This window comes from Loxodonta africana, chromosome 18, assembly GCF_030014295.1.
Source record: "Loxodonta africana isolate mLoxAfr1 chromosome 18, mLoxAfr1.hap2, whole genome shotgun sequence".
Taxonomy (NCBI): domain Eukaryota; kingdom Metazoa; phylum Chordata; class Mammalia; order Proboscidea; family Elephantidae; genus Loxodonta; species Loxodonta africana.
Window position 1 is genome coordinate 55,643,098 of NC_087359.1, and position 18,466 is coordinate 55,661,563.

The window sequence follows — 18,466 nt, forward strand, 5'->3', positions numbered from 1 at the left end:
AAACATTCTGCATCCCACTTTGAAATGTGGCGTCTGGGGTCTTAAATGCTAACAAGCGGCCATCTAAGATGCATCAGTTGGTCTCAACCCACCTGGAGCAAAGGAGAATGAAGAACACCAAGGTCACACGATAACTATGAGCCCAAGAGACAGAAAGAGCCACATGAACCAGAGACTTACATCATCCTGAGACCAGAAGAACTAGTTGGTGCCCGGCCACAATCGATGACTGCCCTGTCAGGGAGCAGAACAGAGAACTCCTGAGGGAGCAGGAGATCAGTGGGATGCAGACCCCAAATTCTCATAAAAAGACCATACTTAAGGGTCTGACTGCGACTGGAGGAATCCCGGCGGCAATGCTCCCCAGACCTTCTGTTGGCACAGGACAGGAACCATTCCCGAAGACAACTCATCAGACATGAAAGGGACTGGTCAGCGGGTGGGAGAGAGATGCTGATGAAGAGTGAGCTAATTAAATCAGGTGGACACTTGAGAGTGTGTTGGCAACTCTTGTCTGGAGGGGGGATGGGAAGATAGAGAGAGAGGGAAGCTGGCAAAATTGTCACGAAATGAGAGACTGAAAGGGCTGACTCAATAGGGGGAGAGCAAGTGGGAGAAGAGAGTAAGATGTATGTAAACTTACGTGTGACAGACTGATTGGATTTGTAAATGTTCACTTGAAGCTTAATAAAAATTAAAAAAAAACAACTCTGCTCATTGGCATTTCTGGTACAGAGGCCCAGTAAGTACCTACCAGAAAGCAGACCAACTTTTGGTGGGTGGTTTAAAGTAAACTTTATGTCATTTTAGATTGAATTCCAATGTCAGGCATGCATCACAATTCACAACAGCACAATTAGACCTCCACCCAAAATAACATTCAAATACACAATAAAAGTTTATTTACAGAGGAGGAAAAAAAAAGTTTTCTAGGATAATGATCTCTTTGCCTGTCTTGAATGCACTGTAACCGTTTCCTTGTTATCCCAGACCCTGAGCGCCTTGAACACAGGGGCTACTACATTTTTTGTTTTGTTTAATTTTGTTACTATATAGAACTTAAAGACTATCTGTAAGAATACAGAGACTAATAAAACTAATACCTGGTGGGGGGGGGGCGGGGAGAAGCAGATCAGCACAACCACACTGCTTCCCTCCAGCATTCCCTGTTGTGACACCCACCCTGTCCCTCCCTCCCTAACCAGTTGCCCATCCCAGTTTTATACCATGATTCAGTCTGGATCCTCTCAGACTCAGGGAGAAAAACATATACTCAGTAGCATCAGGCAAAATTATGCTAAAGTCATAGGGTATAAACAGGTCTCTATAAATTACAAATCTGACCAAGTCACTTTCCTGCTAAAAAACCCCATGGTTTCCTGTTGTGCTCAGGATGAAGCTCCAGCTCCCTAAGATAACCTATAAGATCCTCTAGGATCTGACGCCTTGTCAACCTGTCCAACCTTACCCTCTTAACATCCCATACTTCAGCCGCCCCCAGTCACCTGCATTTCCCAAATGAGCCATGCTCTCTTGGCCTGCTCCTTCCCCATGTTGTCCTCTCTGCCCAGATAGCCTCTCTGACCCTCTTCTTCAAGGCTCCACTCAGGCCTAGCTTCTCCCGAGTTTCACCTCTGACCATCTGGCCCCTACCCTACCCCTACCCCTCCCTGCTCTGTGCCCCCACCTCTCCCTCATTTGTCCCTCCATCACCCTCGCTGGCCTCAGTGGTAGTTCAATGAGCCGCTCATTTGCCTCTCTGTTTCCTTTGTCCCTCTTGTTCCTCAACCTTTTGATGACCCAAGTGTTTTTTCCTTTTAATTTTTGTTGATACTATGTTTTTTCAGGAATGAGGGGCTTGCTGAATCATTGAGTACGTCTGAATTGTTGGTAAGTAATACGGTTTTTGTTTTAATACGGTTTTTGTTTTATGCCTCATTCCACAAATCATACCCTCAGAGTCCAGAGGTACATGTGTGGACCCCTGGTAAACACAAATTCTACCCCAAGCCCAGACGTATATTTGTGTACCAAATAAAAATTGTCAAAATTCATGTTTTTACTACCAAAAATTCAGCGATTCAGCCTCACTCATACAGCACCCTGTAAAAACAGTAATTTGTGGCATATGCCTATTTTTCCCTTTTCGAACCATTATAGGGCCCTGCCTACTGGCAGCACATACAGTCAGTGGAACAGCAGCTTCCCAATGAATCCCAGAGGTACAAAAAGTAAGTGGTAGCTATATATCCCGCCGTCCTCTCATTTCATACCCCCAGCACCTAGCACCATACCTCCCACAGAGTAAGCACTCCTTTGTGAGACGCGGGGAGGGATGGAGAGAGCCAGAATGGGAGGGAGAAAAGGGGTGAAAAATCATTGATACCTTCCCAAGATTTGCAAGGTCATAGAGCAACTCAGTGGCTTTGAACTGTAAGTTATTTTCCAAAAACCAGGCTCATGTGAGTCAAAAGAGTCTCTGAAGAGAACTCCTAGAATGAGGCAGGTCAGGGTAATCTCCAGGGTAAGCTGGAAGCCGGGAACATGAGTTCCATCTGGGAAATTTTACAAGCTGTGGGAGGTTCCCTGGGCCCTTCTCTGGCGGAATGTGAAGTTGAGCAATCAACCCTTTGAACACTGATAAGAGGCCAAGAGCTTCAGATGTCTTCCTGTTGTGAACACACTTGGGGTGGATCAGGGACAAGTCTAGGCCACTCCCCTACAGCAGTGATTCCAGAGTTTTGGCCACTCTGTTCCAGCACCCATGAAGGGAAGCCCCTGAGTGGACGGAGCCATGTAACTGAGATAATGCCAGCTAGACTAGCTTTATTGGGGCTTGGGGCTATGGGGAGAGAAGGAAGGATCAAAAACAAAACAAAACTCATCGCTGTCAAGTGGATTCCAACACATAGCAACTCTACAGGAATGAGCAGAACTACCCCATAGGGTTTCCAAGGAGTGGCTGGTGGATTTGAACTGCCAACCCTTTGATTGGCAGCCGAGCTCTTAGCCACTACACCACCAGGGCTCCAATCCAGCTAATCAGAAACAGGTGTGCAATTGGGCATTTCCCATACACCCTTTCATCTTACTGAAATACCAACCCAGTGAGCAGTAGTTTCAATTTTACACATGAGAAAGCTAAGGATCAGAGAGGTCAAGTAACTTGTCTAAGCTCACACAGTAAATGATGGAGCCCAAACTTGGACTTGATTCTGTCTGATTTCAAAGATTTTGCTCTTTTCACACTTAATTCCTATTCCTGAGTAATTCCTTTTTCATTCAGAATTTGAGTCTGATGATGCTCCCACTCTGGGGCAGAAGGGGGTAGGAGACACAGAAGGAAAGATCTACCACCAAATAGGCAGCACTAGTAACCAAGGACTTGGGCGTGTCCACCCTCTAGGAATCTGCACCTGGCATAAGAGACAATGCTGGAATCCCCAGTGCTGTTCATCTAGTCCCTCCCTAGGGAGGTATGAACTCCCAAAGGGTCTGGGGGAGTAGGATTGTGTCCTCCCCCAAAGAATGCTCCCCTCTCAGCCACCAACACCAACTTTACTCAGAGGCTCCTTATTTATCCACCACCGAAGAAAAAAAAGGGGGGGGCACCACAGTGGCGGTGACTCATTAAAATCCTATAGTCTAGCAGGCACCTCCAAGGTCTTCAGGAACCTCTCCTTACAATTGGAAGGGCAGCATCTTTGGCCTTCAGGAAGCAGGTGTGCCAGTATTTACCAGGGCTCAGAAAAGGCAAAGGACAGTGTGCATCATTTCAAGTGTGCTGACCTCTAGCCCCAACCCCCATACCTGGTGGATGGTGTCTGAGATGACAACTCAGAGCTGCTCCCCTTCGGCCTAAGGTTCTGGTCCAGGGGAAAATGCAGGGAACATCTGCAGCCATGGCAGTCATTGCAACCTTACCATGAATTAGTTTCCGGGCCAGTTGTGAAAGCAGATTTTGAAAGGGAGAAAAAAAAAAAAACACAAAAACAGGAAGGCAGTGGATGTCTGAAGTGGATTTGGAAAGCACAAACAGAAAAGTCTGTGACTTCATGGACACTTCATAGCTTGCTGGAAGAACAGAAAAGTTAACTACTTAAATAACACATGTTCAAGGTTGACGGGAATGGACAATTCTATAAAGGGTCTCCTGCAATCAGGAATCCATCCCTATGAGCTGAGCTCCAGTTTCCCTCTCTCCAGGTGGGGTCTGGTATACATTACGCTGGTTAGAACCAATCCATTTACCAGGAGAGAATGAAATTGCCCAACAGACAAGCAAGAACCCAGTCTTGGATTTGGGAATATAGCTCCTGGTTTCCTAGAATCAGGCTGAGGAATCTGTTGACTTGACTTGGGGCAGAGAAAACGAAGGAAGAGGTATGCAGCTCCAAACATACTTAGCAGCAAATGATATCAACCAGGGCAGGTCTCAAGCCAGAGCCCTCTTCAAAGAGGTTGCCTTTGAGAACTGAGAAGCAAAGTCCTTCAGACTTCCCCGCACACTTAAAAACAAGTCCTCAGGATTATGAGATTGTAATTCTGGATTCCTCAAAGGTCTCAACTCATAAAAGCACCCCATCATCTTTCAATATTTGCAAAGCAAGCAGATATCAGAAGAAATGGGAACACATCCTTCATGGGTATCATTGCTAATGTGAGAAGTACTTTATGGTGGTATTTTCACTTCTGCCTGAATTCTAAGGGTCTCTATATACAAACCATCCTCAGGGTCCTTAGGCTTTCTCCTTCCATCCACAGTTCTCAGACAAAAATATCCCACCATACACTCTGCATTTGATTTGACTCAATAACCACACACTTGAGGAAAACCTAGGTATAAGTTTACTATCCACCTAGTGGTAGCTAGGTCAAATTGCAGGCATAGTGATTAAAAGGAAATAATCAACTCTGCAGTGCGCACCTCAAACTCAAGCTGGAAGGGGGAGGAGAGACTCAGATTCCTCAAGAACACGGCAGATAATACAAATGAACAAAACAGGCCAGGTGAGAGAGTACAAGCCATGTCAAAAGAGGCAACTCTTATTTAGTTACAACTGATTGTCCCTTTTGGGAACGCAGAGATGAGAGCTGGTACACTTGATTGTTCAAGAGAAACCAGAAATTCTGATTTTAATGTGAAACCTCCTGATTCTTAGATGTTGGCTCAATTTTCTTGAAAACACTAGGAGAGTTAAATAAAGCTTACAGACCCCCAGTTTTTGCCGCTCTGCTGTACTGATGGTGGATGTCATCTCCCCTAACTGTGGTATTAGACTGCCACTCACCAGCCACCCACTGTAATTGCAACAGAGGCATCAAATGACAGGGCTGCCCTGCTTTTCCATGCACACACAGCTGTACCTCAGGGCGGTGAAGAAAAACTAACTCTACACGGAAGACGGAGAGGCTCAGCTGAGCCACCCAGGGATAGCAGCAGGCTGGCTTTTATGGTCAGCTGCTGGCCAGCAGACGCTAAATGGCTGACTGCTCCTGCAGGAAGCCCTCAGGGCCTGGGAGGCCTTTATCCGGCTCAGAGGCCAGGGCTGCTTCTCGGAGGACTTCCAAATGCTCCTCAGCGGCTGACAGTGACTGATCGATCCAATCCAGGCCCCCCGTCAGGTGGCAGGCATTCCTGGTCACCAGCACCAGATGACTGACAGACAGAAGCAGGGCAGTCGTCCTAGAAGAAACATCAGGGTCAGGTCCCCTAGGAAGTGAGGGACTTCACACCAAAGTCCAAATGAAGAGACTCTAGACTAGGGTTCTCCAAGCTGGAGTCCCTTTCCTAGGAGGTTGGTGCACACGTAATTTAAAGACGGTTCCATGCTCAAATCATTTGGGAGTGGCTGGATTAAACAAAGTTAAATAAGTCTCTTTATGGCAGCACTTCTCAAGAGCCTTTGATGTATATGACACAGCTCCAAGGGGGAATATGCTGTGTTTCATAAACTTATTTAAGACTATGAAACCCATTTAATGCAGCACACCTATAAATATCTCCCAGAATAATGTTCCATGGAACAGTTTGGATCTAGTCGCTTGGATGGGCGCATTCCCAACCAATGCCCACTTGAAGACAGGTTACACATATTCTCACCTTGAGCATCTCTTACTGACTCTGAATCAGTAAGGCCCAGGGCTGGTTTATCCCACTCTAAAACAAAAAAATCACTTGAAAACCAAGTTGAGGAAGAGTTTTTGGTATTAAAAGATTCACTGTAGAGCACCTTTTATATAGTGAGTGCTCATGGTGCATTTGGGAAAATATTACAGATTATTAACTCCTAGACACAGCTGGGCAGCAGTAGCGGTGGGACAGAGACATCAAAGCTGAAATACCACGACCCCTGCCCATATGGCAATCATCACATAACATGTCCATGAAATAGTGACATAAATCAGAGAGACAAAAGAACCTGGTTTTGCAAAATGGCTTTACATCCTGTACAGGGACATAATTTCATAATGATAATTCTTCTCTGCATATTAAGAGAGGGTCATGGAGAAGGATGGCTCGCGATGTCCTGTACAAGGTGGGCACAGCTTTGGCTGACTCCTCCCTCCATCTCAGTGCTCTGCTTGCCACCTGCCCCCCTGCTCCCCTGGGTGGCACTCAAAGCTGAGATGGGTCTGCTTCTGTGGTCCTCAGAGCAGAGAGGGAATAACAGGGGGCACAGAAGAAGGGATGGCACAGTTATTAGGACTTAGCATGGCCCAATGTCTACTCATAAGAATTCAAAATCAAAGACAAGCTCTTCCTTCTTAAGGTTTCAGGAAGAGGACTGGTCTTTATCACCCAGCCAGGTCCAGCTCACTGGTTGGCTAGCATGACAAGGCTTCAACCACACTGAAGTAAATGGTACCCAAATCCCAAGGGACAAAAAACAACTTGATTGCATTCCCCAGGATTTGGGCAAAGCCAGGGCAGCCTCAGCAACCCATCAAAGCAGCCCTCTCCCAAAAAAGCCCAGTCAACCAACCTCATAAAATGGATTCCATAAAATGCTGACCCTCCAGCATGAAAAATGAACAAGCCCTCTCACCGTGCATCCAAGAGTTTCGGGTCCAGCGGAGGGTACATAGATTTCACAACATCGTCCACTCTGAGGGTAAGCAAAAGGTTTTCAATGTTTCACTTTCCTTACTTCCTGTCATGACTTGAATTGTGTCCCCCCAAAATATGTGTTGGAATCCTAACTCCTATGCCTATTGATGTAATCCCATTTGGGAATAGGGTTTTCTTTGTTATGTTAATGGGGCCATGTGAGTGTAGGGTGTCTTAAACCTAATCACTTCTGAGATATAAAAAGAGTAGATTAGGCACAGAGAAGACCACCAAGGAACAGAAGCTGAAAGAGACAAAGATTTTCCCCCAGAGCAGACAGAGAGAGCATTCCCCTACAGTCAACATCCTGAATTCGGACTTCTAGTCTTCTAAAGGAGCCCTGGTGGCACAGTAGTTAGGAGCTACAGCTGCTAACCAAAAGGTCAGCAGTTCAAATCCATCAGCTGCTCCTTGGAAACCTGATGGGGCAGTTTTACTCTGTCCTATAGGGTTGCTATGAGTCAGAATCAGCCTGACAACAACAACAGGTTTGGGTTTGTTTATTTTTTTGTTTTAGTCTTCTAAATGATGAGAAAATAAACATCCGTTTGCTAAAGCCACCCACTTGTGGTATTTCTGTTACAGCACTAAGAAGCTAAGACACCTTCCTTTCTCCTTCTTTCCTTCCTACCTTTCTTTATTCCAATTCCCCCCTTTTGATATTCAGGACCCAATTTAATGGTTTTTTCTCTAACTGCGGAAACCCTGGTGGCGTACTGGTTAAGTGCTACAACTGCTAACCAAAGGGTCGGCAGTTCGAATCTGCCAGGCGCTCCTTGGAAACTCTGTGGGGCAGTTCTACTCTGTCCTATAGGGTCACTATGAGTCGGAATCGACTCCATGGCACTGGGTTTCGTTTGGTTTTTGGTTCTCTAACTGCTTCTGCATTCTCAGACAGAGACTGCAGAAAGATTTCACGTTCCGTTTAGAGAATTTTTTTTTCTAGTTTTGTTTTAGTTCCAACATTTTAAAAAGCGTAAGTTCACACATATGGAAAGATGTTCAAGATATACTACTAAATGAAAAAGGCAAATTGCCAAATAATATAGAATGCTTGATCAATCCCATTTGTATAAAAGTAAATAAGCAAACAAAAGCTATGATATGAAAAGGAAAAATCTGGAAGAATTCTCATGAGTTCAACCGTAATTAGCTCCTGGAGTTGGGTGGGGGGTGGAACTAGGGAGTAGTACTTCACTTTCCAGACAATCTATTTCTGCAGTATTTTAATTTTTACAAGCATTGATTACTTTTATGTTCAGGGAAAGAAAGTTTGAAGGTAAATGGAACACTAAAAAAATGCTAGAAGTTTAATTTTGGTTCAAACTGATGCATTGGATTTCTTTTAACACCTACTACAGTTCAAGGTTAAATTTTTGAATCACGTTCAGAAAGGAATTGCTATTCACTCTGATTTGCAGTTCAAGGTTTTGTTCTAAATCCTTGCTCCTGATGGTCCGGAAGAAAAAATACTAAAGATGCATTATTTGATTTCTAAAAATCCTTGATAAAAGATGCCCTCAATATTCTTGTCTCTGGCCTGAGGAGATGGTGAGGAAGTGCAGAGGCGCGGTCACTCTCCATGCTTGTCTTAGCTGCTCCCTTTCTCTGTAGTGTGCTCAGGCTGAAGCCACTTCCCTTGAAACTAATATGCCATCAACACACTCATAAATGGAGCAGGAAAAATAATAGGGGCAAAAAAAGCCCGGATGGAGTGAGAAGTGTGAGGGCAAAAAGATAAAGCAAGGACCCCGATTGAATTATGGCAGGGAACTTTCTGGAATTAGTTTGAGGTTCTTATCGGATGGGCCAGTGAGTACCCGGTCAGGTCCACCCTCTGAGCAATGTCACAACCTCACCCTTGCACCACTGCTAATCCTGCTCAGCTAGGATTTCACTTCTCAGAAATCTTTACCTCCTTCCTCCCTGATCTCTCCTGAAAGTGCTGCTTCTTACCCTGGTATCATTGGAATTTGTCTGACTCCCTGGTGTGGCTCTTAGAAGTGCTAAAAAAGCATATGAAGGATCCAGTAGATATGCAAATACACAGACTCTAAAAATAATGGCCAGAAGAATGGCTGGTGCTTGCCCAGAGCTTAGGCTGGGGGGAGTAGGAGTTGGGGTCTTAAGGCCAGGTCTGACCTAGGTGAGGATAGTCATGTAGCCACACCCATGGGGGGCAACTCCAGAGAAAGCCAAGAACTTCCTGGGCTGAGTCCCTCCCCTGCATTATTATCTCCCTCCCATTTTCTCAACTCACTGAACTGGACAGGAAACTGGTCGTTTTTACGTGGTTAGTCTTGAGGCCAAGAAAAGGACTGGTTCCTCATGATTAACCTGAGGGCATAGCAACAAGGAAAGCGAGCACACCAGGAACTCATACAGGTGCCACCATTCTGTTAGGAATACAGAGGCACCACACCCAGCAGAGAGGCCAGGTGGCTGACGAAGAAAACATCCTGGACTTGGAGGACTCTGGGCTCAGGCAATCCACATACCAGCCACCAGGTGGCAGCACAATCTTAGCACAGCCTTTTTGAAGGGCTTTATTTTTCTTGACAACATTGAGCCCAAATGAGGGGGTGTAGCTGTTGACTGTAATCCTGCCAGTTGCCTCCCACATAGGATTTTGCAGACTGCCTGGAATTTGGGATGTCAGAATGCTGTATGGAGCCCTAGTGACGCAGTGGTTAAATGCTCAGCTGCTAATCAAAAGGTCGGCAGTTGAAATGCACCAGCCACTCCATGGGAGAAAGATGTGGCAGCCTGCTCCCATAAAGATTACAGCTTTGGAAACCCTATGGGGGAAGTTCTACTCTGTCCTACAGGGTTGATATGAGTCAGAATTGACTTGATAACAATGGGTTTGAATGCTGCATGGCTTCACTTCCCACCCAGTCCTGGAGGCTGAGTCATGGATGGGTCAGTGGGTGACTGCGCAGTAGCAAGAATAAGATCTTCATGCAAGTCTCCAACACAGATATGGGTCAGGGACAAGGGCTGGGCCAGGAGACCTCCGGGAGAGGGGGTGCCGGCACCAGTGGGAATGTGCTTCCTGGCTACAGCGCAGGGTCTGGGAGGAAGGAGTGGAACGGGCAGGAAAGAAGCCTCAGCTGGTATGGGACTGAATGAGGGTACAGCCGTGGTGGAAACTGCAGGATTAGTCACCATGCTGGAACCTCCTAAAACCCTAACAGAAGGGGGTGTGCTGGAGGTGGCTACATGTGTGCATGAGAGAGAGACCATCTTAGGTTGAAAGTCTCTCAGTATCTAGATGCTCTGTGAATATTTGTGACATAAGTAACTGAAGTTGCCTGTGTACTGGTTCTTAAAAGAGCCCGGCCCTGCCGGCCGCCTTCAGCTTCCACCCTCCTTTCTTCCCTGACAGAGTGTGGGGTCCTCAAGGCCCCAGACTACTCACCTGGGGCTGATCCGCTTGGCCACCACGATGATGTCGCTGACACTGGCTGAAGTCTTCATCTTGGCTCCTGAGCCCATTGTCATGGCAACAAGTTTTTCGGTCAGAGTGTGACAAATCTAATGCAGCAGAGAGGAGAGAGGTGATGAGGGGTCATCCAGCTCCCTGAGGGCTTCTGCCACCCCCACAAGGTCAGATACTGCCCCCACCGTGGGTCCCATCATACAACTGGCCTCCTAAGTTAATGGCAGAAATGAAATGAAAAGTACACAGAGATTAGAGGAAATGGGGTGGGAAGAGGCAAAAGTTGAGAACATGGGTAAAGAGGGAGGGGTAGGAACCTCAACTCAGGGTCAGGGTTTTGGCTCAGAGAAGTTGAAGCTGAAATAATCTGTCTAAGAAAAATCATGTGCTCTAATTTCACCTTCTTGCTCAGGGGGAGAAAACTTACTTTCTCTTCCTTCACCTCATGGTCTAGCCCTCTAAAAGAATATCTCCAGTATGGTGCCCTCAGAAACACAGCTGGACAAAGGGCAATTGTCCCCTCTAAGCACATTCTCCCAAAGTGGCACTTATTTCAACAAATTTCTAGGCTAATATATTAGCATGCTGTTTGTCAAGATAATGATGAAAAGACCTTAGAAAAAGCTGGGGAAAGGCAAGACTATGACACATGGCCTTTCTTGTCATCAACCAGCAGTGCTGGCCTCCCCCAAAACTTGCTCCCCTCTCCCACCCCTCCCTCTATGTTAGAACCTAAATATGCTTCTGCCCTAGCAAGGTCTCATTACTAGCCTTATACCCACAGCTGGAAAAGAGAAGGCAGAAAGAAGCCCAAGAACCCACTCAGGAGCGAGCCCATCCCCTCGCTCGAGCCCCCATCACAGGGACTCAAGGGCAGGTGGCCAAACATAAGAGGCTTCAGATCCCCAGAAGCGGATTAAACTCTCTCCTTTGATCTGAGGTTCGTTCCCAGCATGGACCATTAATGCCAACCCAATAAGACTCCTTCCAGCCGTTTAGATAGGCGCCATTTATCTCCCCCCCCCCATGATAGGCAGGCAGAGAGTTCCTGCGTGGCACAAACGGCTAAGTACTTGACTACTAGGCAAAAGGCTGGCAGTTCAAACCTTCCTAGAGGCACTACGGAACACAGGCCTGGCAACCTGCTTCAAAACAGTCAGTCTTAAAAACCCTGTGAAGCAGTTCTACTTTGCAGAGGGGTTTGCCATAAGTAGGAATCCACTTGACGGCAACTAACAACATGATAGGAAGGGGCAGGGGACAAAACCCAGTTCCAGGACACATCCTGGTTGGGAGAATGGAGAGGTAATACAGCATTGTTGTCGTAGTCATTACACCTCTGTATAGTTATTTTAAAAATGAAAAAAAAAAAAAACCCATTGCTGTCTAGTCAATCCCAACTCACAGCAACCCTACAGGGCACAGTAGGTTTTCCAAGGCCAATACCTTTACAGAAGCTGGTGCCACATCTTTCTCCAATGGAGTGGCTGGTGGGTTTGAACCTTTCACTTAGCAGCCGAGCACTTAACCACTGTGCCACCAGGGCTCCTTATCTATATCTATAACCATATCTATAGAACCAAGAACATCTTGGAACTAAATAATAAGCAGTTTCCTTCTAAGTGTTTCTTTGTCCCCAAAGAGAGGTAGCCAAGGAGGAGGTGGGGTCAAGGACACTGAAGAAAAGATAAAGTTGTCATTTTTGAAATCTTGAATAATTACTAGACAAAGATATATATGTGTGGTTTCCCAGGTTACTTTAAGTGAAAACGCCAACATTATTTGCAACTAGCCAAATATTTCAATATTATCACTTCCCACTAGGCAAAGATTGAAAAACAAATGCCAAAATTGTAAAAATTACCCAAAATGCAAATTGAATGCAATTTTCCAAAGACTTCAAGCATTAAAAAAAAAAAAATCTGCCTTCAAGTTAAAGTCATCCCAGTTTGGATTTTTTAACATGGATTGTCCCCTTTGACTGTCTACTGTCACAACCAAAGAGCGTCAATGAAGGACTTCTAATAATTGAGGAAGTCTCAATAAGAACTTGCTGCAAAGGCCTGAGCTCTCTATTAACGAAATCAAATACTTAGGGAGAAGCTGGGAAACCCCCATTTTCCCTCTAGTAGCTAAATGGCCTTGGGCATACACGGCTTTCTCTGTGGTTGGTAAAAATGGGCTAGTGACAATCTAGGCTGTTAGGACCAGATGAAATAAAGCCTTTGCAAGGGCCTTGAGAAGCATAAAAGGATAACAGGTGGAAGTGGAAGTAGGCAGTAGGAACTCGAAACATCAGGCTAAGAGGTCAGGTTTGGTACCCTTCCTAAGGTCCCTTTCAACCCTAAGAGTCTATGCGTAGGGTCTTTGGTGACTCCCTTTTTTCATCAGGGAATCAGAGAGGATTACCTTCAAGATGGCAATGCAGTGGGACATGAGACCCCTGGGGAGGCAAGAAGAGTTTGTCAGTGGTTACCCGAGAAGCCCACCTCCCTCCAGCTACCACCTCTACTCCTCATCCAGCTGTGACCAGTGGGCGCAGCTGGATACCACCTGAGCACAGTAATGCCTTGGGCTAAAATTAGCAAGTCCATGAGCTAAAGGAGAAAGCACCTTCTCCCCTTCCCTGCCCCTCACCATACCCCACCTATTCTTCCAGCCACGCTTTTTATAACTCTGAGCTTCTGAGAGACTTGTTCCCTCTGCCTGGTGTGTTCTTCACCTTATGGCCAGCCTGATGAACTACTTCTCATCTCTCAAGACCCAAGTCTTGAAAGATATCCATCATGAAATCCACCTCCCCTTTTCGAACCCAGGCAAATCTAGATATGGCCTCTTCCGTATGCCTACTGTACTGTGTACAGAGATCACCTACAGTTTCTAGGATACTGTATTTAGATTTTTAGATATAATTCTGTCTCCCCCACTGTTTTTATAACCACAGTGCCTGGCCCACTGCCCTCCACATAATGGCCCACAAATATTTGCCCAGTGAATGAATGACTAAATGAATAAGGAAATGAAGTGGCATACAATGCTCAAATTGTAGGGGTTCCTGTTGGGTGCAAAGATCCCTGAGGGATACTGCAGACAAACGGTTCATTCTGGAGTATGAAATTCACTGACACCCCAAGGATAATCCAAGCACGTCAGGGTGACTTTGTAACAACCTTTGTCACAGATATATGGGCCTCAGTGTTCAGGTCTACAAAATGAGAACAGGGGCAAATGCTATAGCGCCACACTCTGATATCCCCCATGTTGAGGGCAGGGGTAAGAGCAGTGAGTAGCACAAGGCTCCTGGGTACCAGCTGAGTGCTCTGGCAAAGGAAGCCAGAGAAGAGCACCCAGAAGCCCCCATGTGCTATCCCCAGTGGGCTAAAAGATGATCTAGAGGGAAGCGAACAGTCCCCCCGGCCGTACGAGGCATCTTCGATCCAGTCTTCGTTCTCCAGGATGGCCTCGATGTGAGGGTTGGTGATGACGACATCATCCAGCTCTAACTCAGAGGGCTCGGACTGAGTCTCCATGGCGCCGATGAGGTCCACAATGGGCCTGGAAGGGAAGGCCCCAGTTAAGTGGTTTCCTGACGGGTGACTGCTGCAGACCCCTCTCCTCACTGAGGCACACGTACCCCCCAAAAGGATGAGAGGAATCAATAAATAAGAGTAGGGGCCCCTTGTCCTGAATCCGAACCCAAGCCCAGTGAGGACTGAAGTTGCAGGGAGGACCATGGCTAGACGGAGTGAAGGAGGCACCCCAGGGGTACATAATTTTTAAAGTGACACAGAAGGAAATAAACCCGGAGAGAAAGGGTACAGCTTTCAACCACAATAATTACAAAGCTATATTAGACAGGGCTGCTTCTTTAGGGCAAAAATAATATCCTTTTGTAACTTACCTTAACTTCAAGCCTACTTTTTAAAAAGTGGTTGAAGTTCATATTACCCAAACCTACTTATATCCTCTACCTGGTCTGCAGAATAACTCTTGAGAACCACTCTGGTCCACTCCAATATCCCCTCCCCTTCCTAGTTTCACTGGCAAGGTTGGAGAGGTAAAAACAATTTCTACTTTTACAACCAAACCAAACCCGTTGCCATTGAGTTCATTCCGACTCACAGCGACCCTATAGGAGGACAGAGCAGAACTGCCTCATAGGGTTTCTGAGGAGAGGCTAGTGGATTTGAACTAACAACCTTTTGGTTAGCAGCCATAGCTCTTAACCACTGTGCCACCAGGACGGGGTTCTTTAAAAATAAGACACTACAGGATTCTTTTCAAAATCAAAATTTTCCTGCATCATGCCCATAAAACCATTGCCGTCAAGTCGATTCCGACTCATAGCAACCCTACAGGACTGAGAAGAACTGGCCCATAGGGTTTCCAAAGCTGTAATCTTTACAGAAGCAGACTGACACATCTTTCTCCCATGGAGCAGATGGTGGGTTCAAACAGCCAACCTTTCAGATAGCAGCTGAGTGCTTAACCACTGCACCACCAGGGATCCTCACGGAAGTGGACATTTACAAATTATTAACCACTTGGCAGAGATGCTAGTTGGATCAAGAAGATAGAGGGGTAAGAGAAATTAATAGTTCCAAGATCTCTCAAGGATCTGTCAATTAAAATGTCCCTCAACTGAAAACAGGATCTTGTTTATAAAATATATTTCACATAAAATGCATCATGAAGAAATTTGCCGTGCAAACAGAAATACAGTCCTGCTAGGATTTCACTGGACCGACTGTTGCTTGGATGTGTGGCTAGAATTCAGGCATCTGATTTCTGTGCCCATGGGTTTGGCTGAAAAGGGATTTGGCTTATCCAACTGCTAAGTGAGCTGGCCAGTCTTGGATGGATGACCATGCCTTTATCCCAGGCATACATGTTCAATTGCTTTTTCATTGGCTCAGGTGACAGTCAGAGGTGGCTCAGGACATTGGGAGGCTTAAGGAGCATTCTTAAGCTCTGAGGTCTTTGTCAGGAAGGGTAGCCAGCAGGTGCCATTTTAGACAAAAAGCTCAGTTGGAGCTCCCCAGCACTAAACAGCACTAAACTTCTTCTGTTGCTCTCTTTTTCTTTTGTTAGATCCCATCTCTCCTCTTTCCCCTCCTTGGGACCACTTACTTGGAGTCATAGCGCTGCAGCAGGTCTCGGGGCCGGCAATAGCGGTGCCTGCAAACCACCACTAAGGCTGCAAACGAGGCCAGGAAAATGGTAGCTAGCACGCCTATGGCAACGATCACCACAGTCTCCATGCTTCTGGGTGCCTACCTCAGCCCTGGTCACATCCCCGTGTGGACTCAAGCTGGAGAAAACACAGGGCAGAGCAGCCTGGTAAAGAAACCACAGAAGAGAGGAACGCTGGTCTTACCTGATGGAAGTGGCAAAGCGGGTGGGAGTGGGGAGGGGAGCCAGGTTCCCTCAGGTCACCTGCAGAGACCTGAGGGCCTGAACAGAATCAAGGTGCATCTTACAAGTCATGCCCCAAATTTGCCTTTTCCTTTATTAAAAGGGTTTGCTTCCCAATTGGACCAGGTTAGCCTTTCAAACCCAGGACAAAAGGAAACATAACTAACACTATAGCTTTCCATCTAAAGCAATGCGTGTGAAAGAACACTCAGTGAAAAAGAGCAACCAGGGATTGCATTTACTGAGGGTCTACTCCTTGCCAGGCGCTTTGTATATGGTAACTCTTCTAACCTAGCAACAATCCTTGGAGCCAAGTATTCATATCCCCATTTTACAGCTAAGGAGACTGAGGTTCAGAGAGCTTAAGTAATTTGCCTGAGTTTACGTAGTCAGGAAGCAGTTGAGCTAGATTTCAAACCTAAAGCCATGCATTTAAACTTAGGAGGCCATCCACCTTTCTCTTCTTTTCTAAGGAGGAAAGATTTCTAAACACTATGAAAACGGTTTTGTCAGTTTGTGTTGCAGACTTACAACTAGTGTCAAAGTGTTCATTGTTCCCTTTTTCACCCAGGAGGGTTCTTTGGCATCTATTTTAAACTCATTGGCCAGAGGAGCAAGTGTATCTCCGAGCAGTAGCTATTCACAATGTTATTTCAGAGCAGACCTTCTACTTGAGTCCTTTTGAGCAAGTCTCCTCCCCTCTCTGAGCTTTAATTTCTCCACCTGCAAAAAGGGTGGTTTGACCTAGGTGTCTCTGTGACCCCATGATCTCCTCTAATGCACTTAATTCTATGCTCCATTTCTTGGAGGGTCCAAATGCCCCCCCCCATCATTCTGTAAGTATTTATTGATCATCTACTATGCACCCAACACTAGTCTTGTTTCTAGGGAGTGGAGATAAGACACAGGTCCCAACCTTAAGCTGATGGGGGAGGTAGATAGGTCATTTCAACTCCACATGATCTATGCAAAAATAGAGGCTCCTGCTACATACAGAAGTACACAGAAAAACAGTAACCATGTTTGCATAACACTTTGGAGGAAAGCCTCCACAAGGCAGGTGAAGCTTGAGTTGGGTTTCGAAGGATGAGTACGAGCTTGCCAAGCAGAGGAGGCTGGCTCAAAAAGTCTCAGAGAACCTGGGGTACACATCCCAAAATGGCAAGAAGGCTGGGGTCTGTCTCTTTCATCCCTGTATCTCTGATTCTCTGTGTGCGTGTGTAGGTTGGAAATTCTTCAGGTCTGCCTCAGATGCTCTAGATGTGTATTTCTCTGTATGTTTCCTGTCCCTCCTGGTCCACCTCCTTAAGTCCACTATTCCCATCTCCCTTTACTTGTCCTTGCTCCCCTTTCCTCATTCTCTTACTTCTGTCTCTATCTCTGCTTCTCTCTCCTGGTCTCTCTCCATTTTCCTCTTTCCTTTCTCTGCGCCTCTTTCCCCCTCCCCTTCAGCCTCTCCGGTTCTGTTTCTTCTCACACTCCCTCCTCCTCCCCGCGCCCCTGGCATCCAAGACCACCCACCGGCTTTGTTCCCTCTCTGTGAGCCGTTTTCTCTGAGTGTGTATGAGCTTTCTCTGAGTGTTTCACTCTTTCTATGATTTTGTCGGTGTAGGTGTTTGTGTGCTTTCTGTGTTTTTCTTTCTTTGTGCATTCTTCTCTGTGAGTTTTTCTACTCTCTTTCCTGGGCTCTGTATAAGCTTGTGTCGGTCTCTTCATTACTTTCTCCCGCTGATAAAAGAGACCCAAGACCGTACCTCTTTCTCCCTATCCCGCCACCCACACCACCAATCCCGACACCCAGGACTAAGCCTCGAGAGGCAACGGGAGAGGGAGCCCCCGTCCCAGCCCGGAAGGCGCCACGGGGCTCCGATCGTCCCCGGCGGGCGCAGGACACCGGGGGAGCCACCCCGCGCAGCTCCCACTTACTTTTCCAAACTCGTGGGCGCCGGGCTGCGCGCTGTGCCCACGCTGGGCACCGCGGCCGGAACAAAGCGGCAGCCTGACCTCCCTTCCCCCAGGGAAGCGGGCCGGGCCGGCGCCTCAGCTCCCCCTCACCGCCCGCCGGGCCGCCCTCGGGGCGCGCCCCTCTCCAAAGGCGCGGCGCTCGGAAAGGCCTGCCGAGAGCCCCATTCCTGCCGGCCCGGGGCGCGCGGAGCCCAGTCGCCCCGGAGAGGTCACCCACCTCAGGCGGCAGCTCCAGGACGCATCCCGGGTGGCGCTCCCGCGCCGGGCCCCCAGCTGATGGCAAAGTCCGGGCGCGGGACTCCGGGCGGCTCCCTGCGAGCAGGGCATGCCGGGAAGGGAGCTGGGCTGTCAGAGGACTCGAGATAAATTCCCCCGGCTCGGCCAAACCCCCGGAGGTGGGGCGGGAGGGGGAGACGCCGGCCGGAGCATCCAAATCCCCCGCTGCCAGGCGCCGCCGTCACCGCCAGGCCCTTCGATGGCTGCTCCAGACAGGCCGGGGGTTGGGGCCAGGCGAGGCCTGGGCAGCTGGGAGG

General features: G+C 47.3%; 1 protein-coding gene across 2 annotated transcripts; it reads right to left on the reverse strand.

Annotated features, from left to right (window-relative positions):
* Positions 1 to 874: 874 nt before the first annotated feature.
* Positions 875 to 18,318, reverse strand: TMEM98 (transmembrane protein 98). 2 transcript variants are annotated; one of them, XM_003414539.4, is made up of 7 exons: positions 18,151 to 18,318; positions 15,684 to 15,864; positions 13,977 to 14,108; positions 12,963 to 12,996; positions 10,533 to 10,648; positions 7,050 to 7,109; positions 875 to 5,686 (listed from the first exon to the last, which is right to left on the reverse strand). In XM_003414539.4, exons 2-7 carry the CDS (start codon positions 15,812 to 15,814, stop codon positions 5,479 to 5,481), a joined length of 681 nt encoding a protein of 226 aa, XP_003414587.1. In that variant the 5' UTR covers positions 15,815 to 15,864; positions 18,151 to 18,318; the 3' UTR covers positions 875 to 5,478. The 2 variants fall into 2 exon arrangements, with proteins under 2 accessions (XP_003414587.1, XP_010592527.1); XM_010594225.3 differs by having other exon boundaries at positions 15,684 to 15,890.
* Positions 18,319 to 18,466: the final 148 nt, after the last annotated feature.